General features: G+C 43.9%; 1 protein-coding gene across 1 annotated transcript; it reads right to left on the reverse strand.

Moving 5' to 3' along the window:
- Positions 1-3,826: 3,826 nt before the first annotated feature.
- Positions 3,827-16,269, reverse strand: LOC123119993 (E3 ubiquitin-protein ligase RGLG5). The gene is made up of 12 exons (XM_044539978.1): positions 16,022-16,269; positions 15,354-15,857; positions 14,691-14,775; positions 14,474-14,614; positions 14,272-14,385; positions 14,090-14,187; positions 13,879-13,958; positions 11,333-11,438; positions 11,133-11,260; positions 10,827-11,031; positions 4,158-4,214; positions 3,827-4,076 (listed from the first exon to the last, which is right to left on the reverse strand). Exons 1-12 carry the CDS (start codon positions 16,034-16,036, stop codon positions 3,996-3,998), a joined length of 1,614 nt encoding a protein of 537 aa, XP_044395913.1. The 5' UTR covers positions 16,037-16,269; the 3' UTR covers positions 3,827-3,995.
- Positions 16,270-19,656: the final 3,387 nt, after the last annotated feature.

Consider the following 19,656-nt stretch of genomic DNA (forward strand, 5'->3'; position numbering starts at 1 on the left):
AAAAACAACAGCTCTTTTGTCTCCGTTTCAAATAGGTAAATAAATATTGCTGCTATATTGCCTTGACATCAGGTAGTATGTACTAAGATTGACCATTTCTCTAAGAACAATTACATTGGATTTAATAAAATGCATATATAGTCTGATTCATCATAGCCTTGTAGGTAAAGGTTCGGTACATGTGGTGATCAAAATCTAGAAAACCATTTCCACTATAAATTCTGAGTAATCATGATGGTCTAAGATGTCTTCAGATTATTTTTGCCGTTTCATATGTTGTAGTTTTCTTCACATGGACAAGGGAGCTAAGTTTGTTGTGTGTTGTATATTTCTCGATGTAATGTCACATCACATTCTTTCGATTTTTCTTGATAGTCCTTAGTTACCAGTGTATGATCAATTGTAGAGGTAGCACTTAGTGCTCACTGGGCTGAGCTTAGTTGGGTGTCAGGCCAAGCAGTGACGGCAGCCTGACATTCTAAGAATCTGAGGTGATATGCTTTTTATTTCTATGTAGCGATGCATGTGCTTTTAACTACCTTCAAGAGAATGATAATTGATTATTGTATTTAAATTTATGGAGACCTTCCTTGCAAATGATTTTGACTAAGAAGTTAAACAACTTCAAAAATAAATGATAATTTTAATTTAAAAGTAAACAAGCAAAGTTCGGGTTTTATTTGGAGAAATACACTTTCTTCCTTATTTTGTTTACGTGATTTCTGTTGCTGCTGGTTAGTTTTTCACTAAGTTGAAAAGGTTGGAAATGTGAACATAATCAGGTGTATAAGTGGTGCGCTAGATGGCTATATTCCTTCTCTAAACTTGCTTAGCTTAATTGCTTGAACGTACATCATGTTATGTAAAAATTTAGTTCTATGTATGCCGTATGTGATTTTCCAACAGTTCCTTGAGTTGTGGACAATCTCTGGTTATTTTTGGTTTTAGTTCAGAGAAAGATATAAGGTATGGTTGGAAAACAAAGGAGCAAGAACAACCTATGTCCTATAGTCAAAGGAGTATAGTAACAAAATACAAAACTGAAAAGAGGTCCAAGGGGTCCATTGATCAAGCATTAACCATTAAAAACATTTTGTCGGTTTATGAGAAGGGAACTGGTCAGCTTCTGAGTCCAGATAAGTGCTCCATTAAATTTGGTAAAAAGTGCAGTATGGAGGATCAGGTGTCTACGATGGTTATTCTCAATATTACCGCTGAAGGTTTTGAGGATAAGTACCTTAGATTACCGGTGCCTGAGGGTAGAATGAAGGTTGGGAAATTTCAGACGACCAAGGATAAGGCGTTAAAAAGAGCGTCAGATTGGATTGAAAAGTATGCTTCTAGTGGTATAAAGGAATCTGAAATTAAGGGTGTTCTGCAAGCGCTCCCAGTGTATGCCATGGGACTTTTTAAATTTCCAGTCTCATTATGTGAGGAACTTGCTTAGATTATGAGAAATTTCTAGTGGGGAGACGAAGAGGATAGAAGGAAAACACATTTGGCTAGCTTGGGATAAACTAACAAGACCAAAAGGTCAGGGCGGCATGGGGTTTCATGATCTAAGGTTATTTAATCAAGCACTATTAGCTAAGCAAGCCTGGAGGTTATTAGTGTACCCGGACTCGTTGTGTGCTATGGTTTTGAAGGCAAAATATTATCCCAATGGTCACATACTGGATACGGTTTTCCCACAAGCCACGTCGGTGAATTGGCAGGGTATTATCCATGGATTGGAACTATTAAAGAAAGAGGTCATATGGAGAGTGGTCGATAGCAACAATGTTAACATCTGGAAAGATAATTGGCTTCCAAGAAATTCGGGCCTAAAAGCTATAGCAAAAAGGAAGCGTACTAGACTGAAATGGGTGTCGGAATTATTCATGAGCGGGACTAAAACATGGGATGAAAATTTGATTAGGCAGCTATTTTTTCACCATGATGCTGAGGAGATCTTAAAGTTACGCATTCAATCCGTGGGGGAGGGGGATCTTGTTGCTTGGCACTATGAGAAAAGTGGTATGTTCTCTGTTAAAAGTGCATACAAACTGGCGTTAAATCTCAAGGATTGCAGCGAGGAGACAGGAATTTCCAGCAGTGCGGTTAATAAGGAAAGAAGAATGTGGGATGTTATTTGGAAGGCTAAAGTCCCGCAAAAAATTAGAAATTTTGCTTGGAGAGCAGCGACCAACAGTTTGGCGGTACAGGTAAATAGGGTAAACCATCATCAAACGGTCTTGGGTTTGTGCACTATTTGTGGTGTTTAGGATGAGAGTATTTTTCATGCCCTTGTGACATGTCCTAAGGCGCGTGCTTTGCGTATCGCTTTGGGGAAGTGTGGAATATTCCGGATGAGGAGTTGTTCAGATTTACGGGGCCGGACTGGCTCTTCATCCTGCTTGATCAACTGAGGTCGCCGGTTCGTGAGCAAGTTTTATTCATGTTTTGAAGAGCTTGGCACCTGAGGAATGACCTGATTTTTGGAAAAGGGAAAGAATTTGTGACCGCCTCTGTAATCTTTGTGGAAAATTATTGGAAAACATTCACATCTGCCAACAATTGTGTGCAAGTGAATTTAAGCAAAAAGGGTAAGGGGGTGTTTGGTGACGGGAAGTTCGTTAGTCCGCAAAAAAATGATCGTGCTCTTTGGAAGCCTCCGGATCCGGAGTATATTAAGATAAATGTTGATGCTAGCTTCATGGAGAGTCTAGGATCGGCTAGCGTTGGGGTTATCGCAAGGAATCATCTGGGAGAAGTCCTGGTTTCTTCATGGGATTTTATTCGTGTGTGCTCCGAAGTGGACGAAGCGGAACTTCATGCGTGTCTTGCCGGGATATATATTGGTATCACTCTTCTCAAACCTATTATTTTGGAAACTGACTGCTCTTTTGCTGCATCTTTTCTTGCAAAAGAAACCTTTGACAGGTCTCCTTTGGTGGATCTAAAAAAAGAAGCAATCAGCGCTGCTAAGTTTATTAAGGATCTCAAGATTGTTAAGATTGACAGACATACTAATATGACGGCGCATGAGATAGCTAAATTTAGTTTTGATAGCAGGTTCGATGGTGTGCTTTGTAATACTGTTCCGTCCTGCGTGGCTAATTGTGTAATGAACGATTGTATGACTCTTGTTATTTGATCAATATATGGGTGGGGTTTAAAAAAAATTACAAAACTGAAAAAAGGTCAAATTCCTCTTTGCTCACAAATAGTGACGACGCATGTCATTTTTCACTCTTGTAACTACAGAGTGGATCTATTCTATGCCGACATAACCATTTTTGTTAAATGTTTCCTATTCAATGTCAACAACTACAACAACTGTTTCTCGATAAGACCATAAATGTTTTATCATGGGAGCATCCTTCTTATTCTTGAAGCATGCTCTCCTGCATAAATTTGGCGATATTTATAAATGAGAAGAGCTTTCGTGTCTATATTTTATAACAAGTGATTATTGGAGTCAGGAGTTGGAATATGTGCACATGACACTGTCTGGTATTCAAAACTAAAGTGTATATTTGATATTGGCTTCATAGTATTGGTGTTAACGAATAGTTATTTGTGCCCATGGCAACACACGGGCATTCAACTAGTCACTAATAGAATGCATATTTTATGGACGATGACATGCATGCATGTTTGTATCGATAATGTGTTGTATGAACTGCAAAACACTGCCATGGCAACTTTTTTAGTGGGCCTGGTTAAGTTACCAGTGACGGGAAGAAACGTGGTATTTAAGTTACCAGTGGCAGGCCCAAAACTAGTGACCGTCACTAGTAGCTATTTTTCGCCTGCCACTGGTTACTAGTTTTGCAGTAGTGCCTGTTCTAGGTACTGAATTGATGACATATAACACAGAGCAGTACACAACTGTTATTCATTTTCTTTATGGTACAAGCTACAGTGCAAACGGAGTTCTTTTTCTTTTCCATGGATTCTACTTTCAACACTCCAGCGTACTTCAGTCAAACCTAGTCAGGCATGTGAGGCTGTTAGTATAGTTTTACTCTTGTATCAATTGGCCTTCGACAGATAGGGCAATCCACGACCTGCGGTCCACACCCTGAACAAGTCTGCATGTAAAGAAAAACTTAGAGCTGGGAAAACGCGGTCTAGCTAAACAGTCTAGGCTTACCAGTGTTATAAAGTCTCACCTGATGACCACAACCAAATGCCATGTCCCGGGGTTTGGCAAGGCAAACTGGGCAGAACTGCAAATATCGAAAAGTAGATGTGAATATACATATGTTTGTTCGATTTCAACGAAAACAATTTACTCAAAAACAGAATATACAGATGTTGGAGTAGAATTTTCACTAATGAAAAATGGCATGCTTGGATATTGTGCAAAAAAACAAAATTTACCGTGCTATGCTCGCCATTCAAAACTAAGAATATTGCTTGCTTTTCTACACTACCTAACCACAATGGGCTAGGGAAAACTTGCTTGCATAGGAAAGCAGGCTTGACTTGAACAGAGTACCAAGTGCTTGTTGGAGTTGTATTGAATATTGTGTACAAGGTAGGTTACAGTTAAACTTGGAGTCATACCAGGGGTAGACAGAGTATGGAGTCGGGTCCTAGTAGGACACTTGATGCGGAGCATCCTAAGAACATCACCATGTTAAGAGCACTTTTGCCAAGTGACATGTGCATACATATAAAGATGAATAATCTCCTTTATACATGTTCACTTGATTCCTTCTTGGATGGTATACTACTTAATAATCTATCATGCATGTATAGATTTGATCGGAGCTTCACGGATGACGAGGAGGAGTGCAAGCACAAAGGAACAACTACACCATCCGCGAAGGAAATGTGGAGGCGAAGACGGAAGATGGGAGTTGCGGAGGTACAACCTGATGAAGAGGACCGTCTAGGAGGAGCCAAGATTAAGTCGTGCTCCAGCGGCCGGACATCCAATGGCGTACCAGACATCTGGTGCTTCACGACCAACCGGACATTCGGTACCCACCGAAATCCGGTGCCAGGACACCCAAGAGGAAATCAACGAATTTCCGGTGTGTACCTGACATCCGGTTTCTCGCGAGCCACCGGACATCCGGTACCTGCATGTGTGCAAGACAGGCCACTTGACCTTATATCTCTCTCCCACCTACCCTTCCGTGGCATATACTATAAATAGACCTCCCCCTTAAGAATAGAAACAAAATCATAGAGCTTAGCTCATGTCTCTCCCCTTGTGGGATTCCTCTTGAGAGAGAGACTCCATTGGAACACAAGGCCTCCTTTGGAGAAGAATCCCTAGTGGATTATCAAGGCCTCCTTGTCCTAGGACTTGGGGAAAAACTATCTTGTTCCATCTCACTCCTTGGATGATTTGGAACATGGAACTATCTATGTGTATCTTCATTTGCATCTATGTGTTGATTTGTGTGATTCCCCTTGTGTTCTTCATGGGTTTTCTCAAATCCAGCTCCAATTTATGAAGATTGGGCCACATAGGGTCTCTACCCTACATCATCTTGGTATCAAAGCAAGGTTGCCATAAATTTGGAGCCTTACCCCTCACTTTCTACCCTTAGTTTGTTGTGCTCTTGCCCAATTTCTAAAAATTTCCAACAAAAATAGCCCCAATTTTATCTTGTGGTTTGATGTTCTACCGAGTTTTGTTGATTTCTTTCTGTGGATCTAGTGTTTGGCAAATGGATCTACCTCCCTTGGCATTCTCTAGGCCCAATTTGTCTTTTTCCCCCATCAATTTTGCCCCCAAAATCACGATCCGGAGTACAAATCTCGTGCTGGATATCAGCCACCGGACATCCGGTAGCCCCACCGGAAATCCGGTGCCGGTATAGAAATTGCGTCCATCGGCCGGACATCTAGCCATTACCGGACTTCCGGTGCTTCTCTGACGACCGGACATCCAATACCTGGAAAACTGACTTTGGCTGCCATTTGTTTTGGCCCTAACTAATTCATCCGGACTCTGATTTTGATGTTCTTTAGCTCGTTTTGTAGTTATTGACATCCACCATCCACCAAAATTAGTTCCCACACCATTTGAGTCCATCAAAATTTTCAAATTTTGGCATCTTCGCCTAGGCCCTCTATCAAAACCACCATAACTTCTGCAATATTGACCCTTTTTCGTCCCCATTGCATTTGTGGTCGTTGAGTTGTGATTTGAGTCTCTAAGTTGTATCGGCAACTTGGGGACGGTTTGCTTCAACAACGGTACCGTGTACCGTTCCATCGACTACATCAACCATAAGCTTCCACAAGCGACGATGATCATCCATCCTTTGAGACCACCTACCGGAAGCAAGGCCGGTTACCTCCAACTAAGTGAAAAGTTAAGTTTGACGAAGGTATCCATTTCGTCACAAACCTTTCCTTGCCATTACACTTTGATAGCCCCACCATCTTTGCGATCACCTTCATAACTATTGAGACTAGCTATCCAAGTATTGTCATGCTACGCGAAAACTTGAGCACCATAGTGATACGATATCATATTGTTACATCATTTGGTATATCATATAGTGTGAAAGCTTACTCCCATGCATATTTAGTTGAGGCTCAATAAGAATAGTGGCAAAGAGAAAAAAAAAGCTTCTAAGCAAGGAAAAGATCAAAACTTATAAGCAAAAGTGGGGCATGAAAAGATAAACATGTGCATACGGATACATGGAATAGGAAAACGTTTTGGTTGCATATATAGGATTGGTGCCAAGTGGTGAATCGTGCCCAAATGTGCTATCAAGCTAGTGTCTCTCCTTGTGTTTGTGCAACACGAGCTTAGTCTTCGTTAGGCAATTTTGTATTGCTCATCTCTATAGTTGCACAAGCCCCATTATCCCACCGCACGTGTTCTTTGTTGCCCTCCTCTATGCCCTCCTCTACTTCAGTGATCACTTGCTTTCCATTTTGAGTCCTTTGGATTGATTTCAACATTTACAATATCTTAAACTTCAATTTGCTTGATATTTTGTGCCACTAATCCCTTACCGAGCTCCACATATAGCCTTGCTGTGAGTTGTGGGTGCGCTCGGGAACACTTATCAACACCATATTTGCTCTATTAGTACACATTGGACAATCTTCTATCCTTGTCATCCACAGAGCCAAGAAGGTAACTTGATATTGTTATTTCCCTTTTAGCACTTGCTACTTGCACTAGTGCCATGATGTATAGGGACGGCACATCTCCTTCAGTCTACATCCACGACGACGAGTTCGATGTCAACAAGAGCTACGTCGACGCCAAGATGGACGCTCAAATGGAGGAGCTCAATGTCCTCATCACCAAAAGCAAGAGGTCTTCAAGATCATCTTCAAGAAGATACTCAAGTGACATGCTCACGAGCTACCATCTCCGGCAAGGTCACATCGGCATCGACACCATCACCGACAAGTTCATGAAGTTTGAGAGCTCGAGGACTTCACCACCTCCCTTGGCATCTTCGCCTTTGGATGTGCGGCATCTTCGCTGACAAGTACCTCAAGAATATGAACAAGAGAAGCTCCCTAAGCTTAGGTTCGCCACTTCCACGAGCTATTATGACCTCGACACCGACCATGAGACTCTTTTCTATGAACCTCAAACTACATCAAGTCCCCCTCCGAAGATCAAGTGAAGTGCGCCACAAGAAACTTCCACGACTACGCATCGTCATGGTGGCTTCACACACTTTCGAAGGACTTCCACATGAGTTGGCCCAAAACGAAGACAGCTATGCGGCGAGAGTTTGTGCCTTCCACCTACACAGAAAATCTTCGACGCCAATTGGAGAACAGCAAACAAGGTTCCCAAGTCCCTCGGCGGGTACTTCATGGAGATGAAGAAAGCATTGCGACAAACCGGTGTGGATGACCCCATTTGGATGAAGTGCCACTTTACCACGGGATTGAACAACGACATCGCTAAGACTATCTTCTTCAATAAATACGAGTCTCTCGATGACCTCTACGTTGGTGCTCTCAATGCGGAACAAGAACTTAAGAAGGCCAAGGCTTCTCGACCCCATGCACACTTCGCAACAACCGAACTCCAAGGCAACGAGCATGAGGGTAGTACCACAAAGATGTCCAAGCCCGACGAGCTCCAATACTACGCTCCAATGTTCGACTTCACCGCCATCCCTCCTCGTGGCATTAACGATGCCGAGTCTACCATGACTCTTTTTGAAAACGGCGCGACGACGACTACGACTACAGAGCCACTCAAGGACCAAGATTTCGAGGCGAGTGACATGGTGACAAGCAAGAATGATGCTTCCATCTTCAGAAGCGATAGTGAGATGACCGAGCATGGAATGTTCCCTTCGGTCATGAAGGCGAGTGATGATGTGCCATCTTCGGCCTTCACCCGTGGCGACGGTGACAAGATGGTTGAGCATGTGATTTTCCCTTCAACCATTGCGGTGTATGATGATGAATTGAGAGACTTGTGCACACATATTGATGGTGGCGATGAGTTGGGATTTTCCCTTCAACCACAACTTGGCGTTGTCCTTGGTCAAACCAGCGTGGTTGCCTGATTCAAATCTGGACGTCTTGATGGTGGTGATCTAGAACCGGTCGGCCAAGTGCTGGTGGCTACAAACTGTGGTGGAGCGACCTCCTGCGGCTTCACAACGGCGGTGGTCACCGAAAGGTCTTCGGGAGGGTTCATCTCTCCATATCCGGTGGTTGACTTCGGCGGTGAGATGCAAACTATGGACGACGGCTTGACACAGAGTTATGGTTGTGCAGCAGTGGCGGTAGCACATCACATGTAGTTGTTGGAATCACGAAAAAGCGGTGGCGACAACACATGAGTGACTTCCATGATGGTGTGAAGGCCTAGGTCTGACCCGAGCTAGTTATACCTGGCAATAGCGATGTTTTTTCTACGTCGTTACGTTGTTGAAGGCATTACTCGGATATGCTCGGTCTGATTATTCAGGCTGAAAACCTAGATTCTGGCCTAGGTGGTTGGATCCGGTGACGGCGACATTTGAGCGTCGCTTCCTTCCCGAAGGAGTTGATGTTGAAGAACCTCATCGTCCGTGTGCTGTCATGAGATGGTTGGTGCGTATGTGGTCAATGTTGCAGTTGGCTGATCGCGGACCTAATCGCTATGGGACTTTTTTTCGTTTTTCCTCGCCTACGCATAGCTAAGGATTTGTATGGAATTATGTTATGATACCGAGCATTCCACCTACATGGCGTGCATGTTGCAAAGTGTACGTTGTGTGGAAGTGGTGACCTAGGATCGTTATTATGCAGATGCTAGCAGACGTGCTAGATCTTCATGAGCACGGGAACACACTGGCGGGCGGGTATGGCCGGGAGCACACCGCAGCTGCTCGCTTGGGCTCGGGATATAGGAACAGAGAAAGGAAAGAGAAAGATGAGGAAGAAGATGTGCTATGACAAATGGGACAAGCAATTTTGTTTTATAATTTTTGCTAACTCGGATGCCACCTCAGCTTTGAGGGGTCAATTTGAATGTGCCACGCCACACAAAACCATGTCCCAATCGTCTCAAGGGAGTAAAGTAAACAGTATTGGAAGTTAGGAGTGTGTTCTAACCGGTTTTGGAGTCAAGGGTTGCAAGTTAAACTCTTTGGTAAGTTGAGGGTTGTGAAGTGGACTTAGCTTTTTTAAGATTGCTTGTTACCTTGTTTTTGCTGGATTTTTCAATTTCTTGCAGCAATAGACCTTAGTGGTGGCCATGTCAGCTTGCCTTTGCAAGGCTGATAACATCTCAAGGGTTGGTTTAGTAGTTTCTTGGCTAATTGATCCCCTCAGCCAGTAGCCTAGATCACGAGTCATCTCCATCAACTAAACGTATATACTCCTGTTCTTTATGAACATATATGCGTACTTTAGCTTGACATACTCCATTGGGTAGAAAAAAAGTTATTTACTCCATCATGAAAAATAAGCTATATACTCCTTTGAAAGAAAAGAGTATATCTTCCTTTAACTGCCAAGCAGTATATATTGTTTTGGATATAAACAGTACATACCCCTTAATTTAGCACGTGGTAGTATATACCTGTTTTATTGGCAACCAATATATACTCTTTTGGGTTGTAATTAAGCAGTATAGTGCCAAGTAGTATATACTACCTCTGTAACTAAATATAAGACGTTTTTGCAGTTCAAGTAACCTCTGTAACTAAATATGTCTTATGCTCCCTCTGTCCCATAATATAAGAGCGTCTTTGACACTAGCGCAGTGTCAAAGACGCAGTGTCAAAGACGCTCTTATATTATGGGACAGAGGGAGTATCTAGTTACAGAGGTAGTACCTTTCAATTGCCGACAAGTATATACTTGTTTGGATTGTGGCTAGCAGTATCATTAATTGTTTAATCATCCTAAAGAAGGAAACTACTTTCAACATATATACTTCCATTTCATATTCATATACTGATATCATTATACCACTACCGTTCACCATGAAAAATATGGTAGTATTTTATTTGACGGTACCAAACAAATCACATGAAAAACCAAACTATCATGTCTCCTACGAATTTCGGATCCCCTTATTTTTAGTAGTTGGCTAATTGCTCAGCATGCGCGCGCGCACACACAATAGTGCTATGCTAAGCTCGAGTGTAGAATAGTTATTCTACACCGCTAGAAAAACTATACGTAGTATAGTAAAATTGTGCACAAAAAGTAGCAATTTTGGAACAACTTTTTACTATTCAAGTCACTATGCTGTAACATTGTTCCAAAAATTACTACATACACTATTTTACTATATTGTGTGTGCCTGCCCATGAGATTCTCGTTTTTTTCTAGTCTGGATCAATTTATAAAGATCCTACAATATAGCAGGGCAGTATTTGTCTTACTTGGAGTTCTGATGCTCTAGCATCTGCAGCTGGTGGGGGTGTAACTGACGGTGTGATTGTTGAATCTAAAGTCGCCTCCTCCCTAAGATTAGAAGGCACACTTCGGAAGTTATTTGCCCAAGATGGTGCTGCTCTTGAGGTGGTATTATAACTTGCAAAAGGAGGAGGAAGTGGAACTCGCTCTGGAGACTTTGCAAGTCGACGCCTAGTTAGTAAAAACATGAATAACAAATGAGACAATCAAAGCCAACTAGGAATGGTAAATAAGAAATATGTGTAACTACACTTGCTCTTGCTTCTGCTTACCCCAGTATTCCAAGCTGTAATGTTGCTTTGTACTGCAAAGGTATTTCCATGAGTGCTGAAAGAGCAAACTCTGTCTCCTTGTTGCTTTGACTGATCTTTTTTGACATGATTCCGGTGAAGTTGACAAACTAGGATAGCGAATATCACCGTTATTTTGCTTGGGAGGCAAATATCAGTATTTATATAGTTTTGGTATTTACCTGGAAATTGTCAAAAGATCTAGCAGGAATGTTGTCATCAAATTCATTCATCATGTCCCAAGGACCATCTCCAACTCCGACCAGAATTATAGACAAAGGAAATTCACTGCAACAAAATGGGAACATATGACCAAGGAGAAGTCAGTGTTATGTCAATCCATATGATGAATTTATGATGTTATATTTTTTGGCAATGGTGATGCAAAAGCAAGGTGCGAACTCTTAGCTTAGCTTCATGTATCAACTGCACCAGTTTGTTGAACACTCGCTTCATGACTACCAGAACCCAGAGGGAACCCTACGACACCTCGCAAGTTGCCTGAGGCGACGGCTGTCCATTGAGTGTAGGACAGTCGTACTATCAAGAGGGGCACAAGCAAAGGTACTTTGGTTTGAACCCCACAAAAGATCCCAAGCCAAAGATCACAAATGATCGATTTTGATATAAAAATCGTCCCAATCCGAAGTCGTATGCAAATGTTAGAGCCCGCACAGCGCGACCCTGCAGTGAGCAAAATATGACGCCCGGGACAAGACACACATGTGACTATGTCTGATGAGTTGCATGAACAATTGCCTGTTTTGCGGGAGCCATTTGGCCCTGAAGATGCCCTCTAATCGAAAAACGTTCAACACGAAAGTTGTTCGTCTCGTCGAAACGAGTAAATATGCTTTTGGGCGCATTTTCATCGGAGGTCATTTACTGCCTCAAAAGTGATCCGCAAGGTGCAGCCAGATTATAAACTGAACAGTTTTGGAAAGTTTGGACTCCGAGTTGGACCCAAACTAGGGTTTTGAACGTGAATTCTAACCTTTCCTTGCACGGGAAGTCCATCCGCCTCTTATATACACGAGGTGTGACGACCGATTGAAAAAACAACACAATCGCAAAACACATATATTTTTTACCCTAGTTTTATATCTCTCCCTTGTTCTTTCTCTAGTTCTTCGTTCGTTCTTCGTGTTGAAGGACAGCGATCCTCGAGGCTCTAGGGGCGGGCGAACCGACCTAGGGCAGCCCATAGCCGCCGCGCGTCCAGACGGGGTCCCTCCCGAGCGCGTGGGGTTTCGGGTCCTGAAAAGCACCCGCCGGATTGTTTGCGTACCACGCTTCCGGACGGGTCTCCTTCGACGTGAGCTGCGGTGCATCACCCTCGGCGTTGGAGGTACACGACGTGTTCGTGTGAGAACACATCTCTTGTAGATCTAGCTGTTGGACATGTCGTCTTTTAGTTAGCCAACACTCACCATACAACATCACAAGTCGAATCACCATCCTATAGAACCCGCCTTTTAGCTTCTGGTGGCACTCTCTTATCATAGCAAACGCCAAAAGCTTGGCGTCACTTCGTCCATCCAACTTTTATTCGATGGCTCACATCTTCATCGATATCACCATCCTTCTGCGTCATTGACCCCAAATATCGAAAGGTGTCCTTCTAAGGTACCACCTGCCTATCAAGGCTAACTTCCTCCTCCTCGCGCCTAGTAGTACTGAAACCGCACCTCATGTACTCAGTTTTAGTTCTACTAAGCCTAAAACCTTTCAATTCTAAAGTTTGCCTCCACAGCTCTAACTTCCTATTAACCCCTGTATGACTATTGTTGCCTAGCATGACATCATCCGCAAAGAGCATACACCATGGGATATCTCCTTGTGACCTCATCCATCACCAAAGCAAAAGGATAAGGCCTCAAAGTTGACCCTTGGTGGAGTGCTATTTTAACTAGAAAGTCATCAGTGTCGCCATCACTTCTTCGAACACTTTTCACAACATTATCGTATATGATGTCCTTGAGGCTGGTCGTAATGGTAGTATCATAAACGATATCATGCATGCCAACTAGACTTTTTTTATTATGTGGCACACAATTAAATGAGGAAAGAGAGGATGTGGTATCATATTATGATCCTGTGTCATATTAAATGTTGTACTACTTTGTGTCATGGATGGGAATTAATAAGGCAACCTAAGATACTAACTTATGATACTATGCATTACGGAAGTAGTATCATACACCAGTATCATATGCATGATACTAGTATATGATACTCACCATTACGGGCAGCCTGATGAGGGTAATGTACTTTGTTGGGACTTTTTGTTTCCCCAAGGCTGTTGGTGACATAAAAACAATTAAATGCTGATAGCAATTACTGCAGCTGTTTGAAAATCAAGACAAGTAGCAAGAGCTTTTCAACGTCTTACGCTTACTCTGCAGTTACTAACCAAATGTAAATAATTTGTTGCAAGCTGGACATGAATACTGCAGGAACAAGAAATACAAACAAATAGGTGTATTTTGACATACCAAAACAGAACTTTCTAAGTACATATACGCATTATGCCATCAGGTAAGCAATAGAAATTTGGGGTAGTAGAATAATGAAACACACCCTTAACTGTACACATCTGGTGTTAACAGGAATCATGTTAAGATTAAACATACAACACAACAGCATCTTGATCATGATATTTATTGCAACTAAGAAACTTCTATGGTACACCATTTTACATACTCCGCCTAAAATAACCCCACATTACCTGGCTTGCACAATAGCATCTACAGTCATCTGCTCTTGGGTACTTAATTGACCAAATTCAGTGTTAACACTTCGTGTGACCTGTACAGTGATATTTCAGACACAGGCCAAATAATACCAACATAGGAAAAACATCATCATGCACAGGAAGCCAATGATATAATAATTGAACTAAAAAATAAAAATAAGAAGGGTGATATAAAAAAGCCTACTTGTCCATCGGCAATTATTACTAAAACATGGTATTGGCCACCGCTTTGCTCAACAATGGTTGTGGCCATTTCAATTATTGGAGAAAATGATGTAGGACCTTCAAACATATAACAAATTTTATCCATACATTGACCATGATTGTACGCTTCAAAAAACAACAATCAAAATTGAGCTTTCCTACCGGAAAGACGAAGATGAGGAACAATTTCTCTATATCGAGCCAAAGCCTCCTGAAACCCATAGCATGGTCTTTCGTCAGGGTTGAAGGCAAATACATCTTGGTCATGTGTAGATGCTGCGTTTTCCAAATAAAACTGAACTATAAGTCTTGTGCAATTTCACTATATATTGGTAAATTAACAAAAGAAAAGTTTGAGCTTTACCATCTCCAAAACCATAGCACGGAATTAAGTTATCCTCATCAAAAGCTGACAGTGTTTGTCCAATGATGGAGATTGCCTGCTCGTAAGGATTGGGGGCATCACCAATATGATGCAGGCTCACACCATTGAATGACCTCTTTCCTGCATGCCGAATTGCAGACATAGTCAAGCATCAAGAATGAATGTTTTGTCCAATGCATATATTCTATTCAACTACCTGTCCATTCATTACTTTTCGTGAAATCAATTCCAATGATTAAATTGGAAGACTCGAGGCCAGCTTGCGCTAATGCTTCAATAACCTGCATACAGAACTCTAGTATTGAGCCAAGTGTCACAATTTGTTAAGTACTCCCTCCGTAAAGAAATATACTCCCCCCGTCCCAAAATTCTTGTCTTGGATTTGTCTAGATACGGATGTATCTAATATTAAAACGTGACTTGATGCATCCGTATTTAGACAAATCTAAGACAAGAATTTTGGGACGGAGGGAGTACTTCTTTAAAGAGGGAGTATATTTCCTTACAATTTGTTAAGTACTCCCTCTGGACTCGGTTGTTTGGCGTTAGTCTATAAACAGTGTTTATTCGGCGGGCTCGATTTGCAATTTTCAATTTCAAAAGAGCAGATGCATCAGTTTGTTGTGCGGCTCGTGCAAATTGTTCCCCACCTTGTTATCATCCGGGTGAAATTTTGCACTATCAGTTTCGCACCTTTTACATGTAAGCACCATGCAAGCTCCACAGCACTACATTAAACCAGATACCACCGATGTCCAAGCCATCTACAATGGCTAATTCCATCCCTGATATGGCTTCGAGCCGGAAGCAGTGTTGAACATTTGAGCATCACCAATCCAATACACACATTGATACATACCTCATCCAAGGAGCGGTACTGGTCCACAATCTTGGAGTACTTCCTCTCCAGCTTGGGCCGCTTACTGGCAACTGCCGGTGTCTTAATTGTCCGCGACACTGGTGGCACTGAGACGGCATGAGCCGGAGAGGCTGGCGCTGCTGCCACGGCCGAATGAGAGTAACTGCTGGAGGAAACCACCAAATCTTCAGCGGCCTGCGGGGCGCTCACCCGCCGCCGGTAGATCGAGGACGAGTGATACTCATCCGTCACCGGAGCGGTGTGGGGGGGCGGTGGTGGGTCCCACAGCTGTGACTGCGGACCGTATGGATCCGCGGGGCCGCCGCCGGCGCGGTTCCTCGCAGCCGGCGGCGATCTGGGTCGTGGTGCTGCTTCTGGTTGCGGCTCTTCTTGTGGCTCGGCTGGCGGTGCAACCTGCAGGAGGCCCCCGACAACCTTGGTGGCTGTCTGCAGGACCAGGAAGAGCACCCACAGCAGGAACGTGACAATCTTGCCGGCCACAGCCTGAAACTCCAAGCAAATCGTAACGGCAACAGTCAAGATCAACGAATCGAAACAAAAACAAATAATCGAAGCTTAAATAGCTCCAACGAACAACAAACAAATCAACAGGAACTTTTTGTTGAAGATTTGGAGAAGTGAATGAAGCTGGTGCATCTAGTGCGTACGAGGAAACCGCTCATGCCGACGAGGACGACGACGCGAGGGAGGCGAGCTCTGCCACTCCTCGGGGAAAGGGATGCGAGGTTGGGCGGATTGCAAGGGCAATGGCTGATGAGCCGCTCATGCCGAGAAGGAAGTTACTTTGGTCAAGTCGGTGCTGTTGTTGCGTCTACTCGAGTCAAGGGTCGATGTGTCGAGTGATGACGTTTACGCCTGTTTGCCGTGGTTGCTGCTGGTTACTGCTTCACAGCGGAGATCCACCACCTATCCGTTCGTTACACAGACGAAAAAACCATAAATCTGCGAAAAAGCTAACGTCCACGCGTGTGTACATTTGCATATCGTTCACATGCTTTTATCATCACTTATTTTGCCACGTATGAACATATGACATCAGCAGATTTTTTTATTTTCAGCTTAAAATGTTTTATCTCCTAATTAAAAAACGAATTAAAAATTCGTTTTCACCATTAAATCCGTCTCGACGAGATCTTCAAAACTAGACCCCATATTAATATGTTTCGACAAAAAAAATTTTTGCCCAAAAGTTACCGTGATGTTTACACTGTAGTTGCCATAGTGCTTAAACTAAAGTTGTCATGTGGCAATTTTAGTTTGTAGAGCATGGCAATTTTAGTTTTTTTATGATGCAATTTCAATACTTTGATCATGAAAATATTTTTTTTATGAACCATGGCAATTTTAAGTGCATGTATCATGGCAATTTTAGTTTATGGTGCATGTCAAGTCTAGTTTCTTAATTCTCTGTTTTATAATATGTCAAAAATTACTTTTAAATGTAGAAGAAAATAGCTGAAACATATCATGGCAACTTCAGTATAAACATCATGACAATTCATGTGCAATAGACATGGCAACTTTTAACAAAAAAATTCGTCGAAATATATTGATATGAGATCTAGTTTCGAAGATCTCGTCGCGAGGGATTTAACGGTGAAAACGGATCTTCAATCGGATTTTTCATTTAAGAAATAAAACATTTTAAAAACTGAAAAAATTCTCACATGCATGCACGCGGTGACATGGCGTAGTCTGTGTGTTATATAGCGTGTGGGCGGATTTGTCTCCCACCACACGTGTGGGCGTTAGCGTTGTCCTAAATCTGACATCTGCTTGAGGCCGTGCGCGCCTGTCGATGCGTCCAACGGGTGGGCCGCATCCCAAACGGTCCTTTTTTTACGTGAATAAAAAAAAACCCGAAAACCCTAAATAAACGTTAAAAACAACTAAAAGATATCAATACATACATTTAAAACGTCTAGATTACCCTAGTTGAACACATTCATATAAACATAAACATTTTTAATATTTTTAAAAAACTAGATAAGGGTCGTCGTGGCTGCCGTTGCCTTCCATGGCCGCCGTCTACTCCTCCTCCTCGTCGTCGCTGGTGAGGTTGGCGTATGGAGGTGGCTGCCAGAGGTGGGATAGCGGACCCTGCCACGCCGGAGGCGCCTGCTGTGTCGGCTGCGATGGCGCCTGCACGACCTCTTCGCGCAGCGGGGATGGTGACCACCAGTCGGCGTCCACCTTGGGCGTGCACCGCATGGTCTCCGTCCACGTCTAGGACTGCCCGACCAATGCTGGGTTCCATCCCGTCGGCTAATCCATCGCGACCTCTGGCCACGCCTCCTCCATGTCCACCTCTCGCCGTGCCTCCTCCATGGCCTTCTCCTTGACGTACGCATCGAGCTTGGGGAAGGCGACGTCCCCGGCCGCTGACAGGGCCAACATCTCCTCGAGGCCCTCCCATTGGCGCTCGTCGTGGGTGTGGACGGACTCCTCCATCACCTGCCGCATCAGTCCTCCTGCTCGGCGGCCGTCTGTCGCTCGGGGTGGCGGGACGGAGACGGTGACAGCGACGGCGTAGGGGTGAGGCCACGGGCCTGCCTGCGGCCGCGCGACTGGGGCGCGCGGCGGTCAGCGCGTGGCCGCCGCGGGCTCTGCGGACGGCCTGCAAAGTAGGACTGCCGCCGGATGTTGTGCTCGTCGCGGAGCCATGTATCCCACAGCGGCGAGTCCACGGCGTACCTCCAGTCGTCGATGAGGTCCAGGGGCAGGCGGCGGGCGCGGCCACTCACCGAGATCGGCGGGACAGGCACGCGATCCGCAGAGAGGTGCCAGTTGTTGGGGAGGTGCACGTCGCCCCACGGCAACGGCGTGCGCGTCTTCCAGTAGCGCTGGTACACCTCCGCCTTGGCGTATGGCCGCTGGCGAGGCGCGGCGCCGCCCGACGAGATATGAAATGCGGGCGGTGGAGGTGGAGGTGGAGGTGGGATGGGGGAGCGGCGACGGCGACCAGACGACGGCCTGGCCTGGCGGTCGTGCCTCGTCTTGCGGTCGGGGAACCATCACCCCACCATTGTCGCCGGCAAAGATGTGGATGAGGGCTAGGGTTTGCGGTCGGGACTCGAGGAGGCACGAACGACTAGGAAGTGGAAGCTGTGGACTAGCGCCGGTCCATGGCTTCCAATTTAAGAAGGACGACGACCCTCCGTCGTGTGACCGACAACCAGGGCCGCCGTGCGTGCGCATTGAATTTGGACGGTGGAGATACGTGGACGACCACCACACGTCCCCAAGGCGGGCGCTGCTACCTCTTGAGCTTGCGTTGATTTTTCCCTTGAAGAGGAAAGGGTGATGCAGCAAAGTAGCATAAGTATTTCCCTCAGTTTTTAAGAATCAAGGTATCAATCCAGTAGGAGACTACACACAAGTCGCCTCGTACCTACACAAACAAATAAGAACCTTGCAACCAACGCGATAAAGGGGTTGTCAATCCCTTCACGACCACTTGCAAAAGTGAGATCTGATAGAGATAATAAGATAAATATTTTTGGTATTTTTATGATATAGTTGAAAGTAAAGGTTGCAAAGTAAAAATAGATTGGGAACTTATATGATGGAAAATAGACCCGGGGGCCATAGGTTTCACTAGTGGCTTCTCTCAAGATAGCATAAGTATTACGGTGGGTGAACAAATTACTGTCGAGCAATTGATAGAAAAGTGCATAGTTATGAGAATATCTAGGCATGATCATGTATATAGGCATCACGTCTGCGACAAATAGACCGAAACGATTCTGCATCTACTACTATTACTTCACACATCGACCGCTATCCAGCATGCATCTAGAGTATTAAGTTCATAAGAACAGAGTAACGCATTAGGCAAGATGACATGATGTAGAGAGATAAACTCAAGCAATATGATATAAACCCCATCTTTTTATCCTCGATGGCAATAATACAATACGTGCCTTGCTGCCCCTGCTGTCACTGGGAAAGGACACCGCAAGATCGAACCCAAAGCTAAGCACTTCTCCCATTGCAAGAAAGATCAATCTAGTAGGCCAAACCAAACTGATAATTCGAAGAGACTTGCAAAGATAACAAATCATACATAAAAGAATTCAGAGAAGATTCAAATATTGTTCATAGATAATCTTGATCATAAACCCACAATTCATCGGATCTCAACAAACACACCGCAAAAAGAATTACATCGAATAGATCTCCAAGAAGATCGAGGAGAATTTTGTATTGAGATCCAAAGAGAGAGAAGAAGCCATATAGCTAATAACTATGGACCCGAAGGTCTGTGGTAAACTACTTACAC

The sequence above is a fragment of the Triticum aestivum genome, chromosome 5D (assembly GCF_018294505.1).
Source record: "Triticum aestivum cultivar Chinese Spring chromosome 5D, IWGSC CS RefSeq v2.1, whole genome shotgun sequence".
Classification (NCBI taxonomy): domain Eukaryota; kingdom Viridiplantae; phylum Streptophyta; class Magnoliopsida; order Poales; family Poaceae; genus Triticum; species Triticum aestivum.

Excerpts from the sequence above, each read along its gene's own strand:
- LOC123119993 (XM_044539978.1), bottom strand. Across the intron at positions 14,776-15,353 it reads AGTACCGCTCCTTGGATGAG|GTTATTGAAGCATTAGCGCA; the intron begins GTATGTATCAAT and ends TTCTGTATGCAG. Across the intron at positions 14,188-14,271 it reads TCCTCATCTTCGTCTTTCCG|GTCCTACATCATTTTCTCCA; the intron begins GTAGGAAAGCTC and ends ATATGTTTGAAG.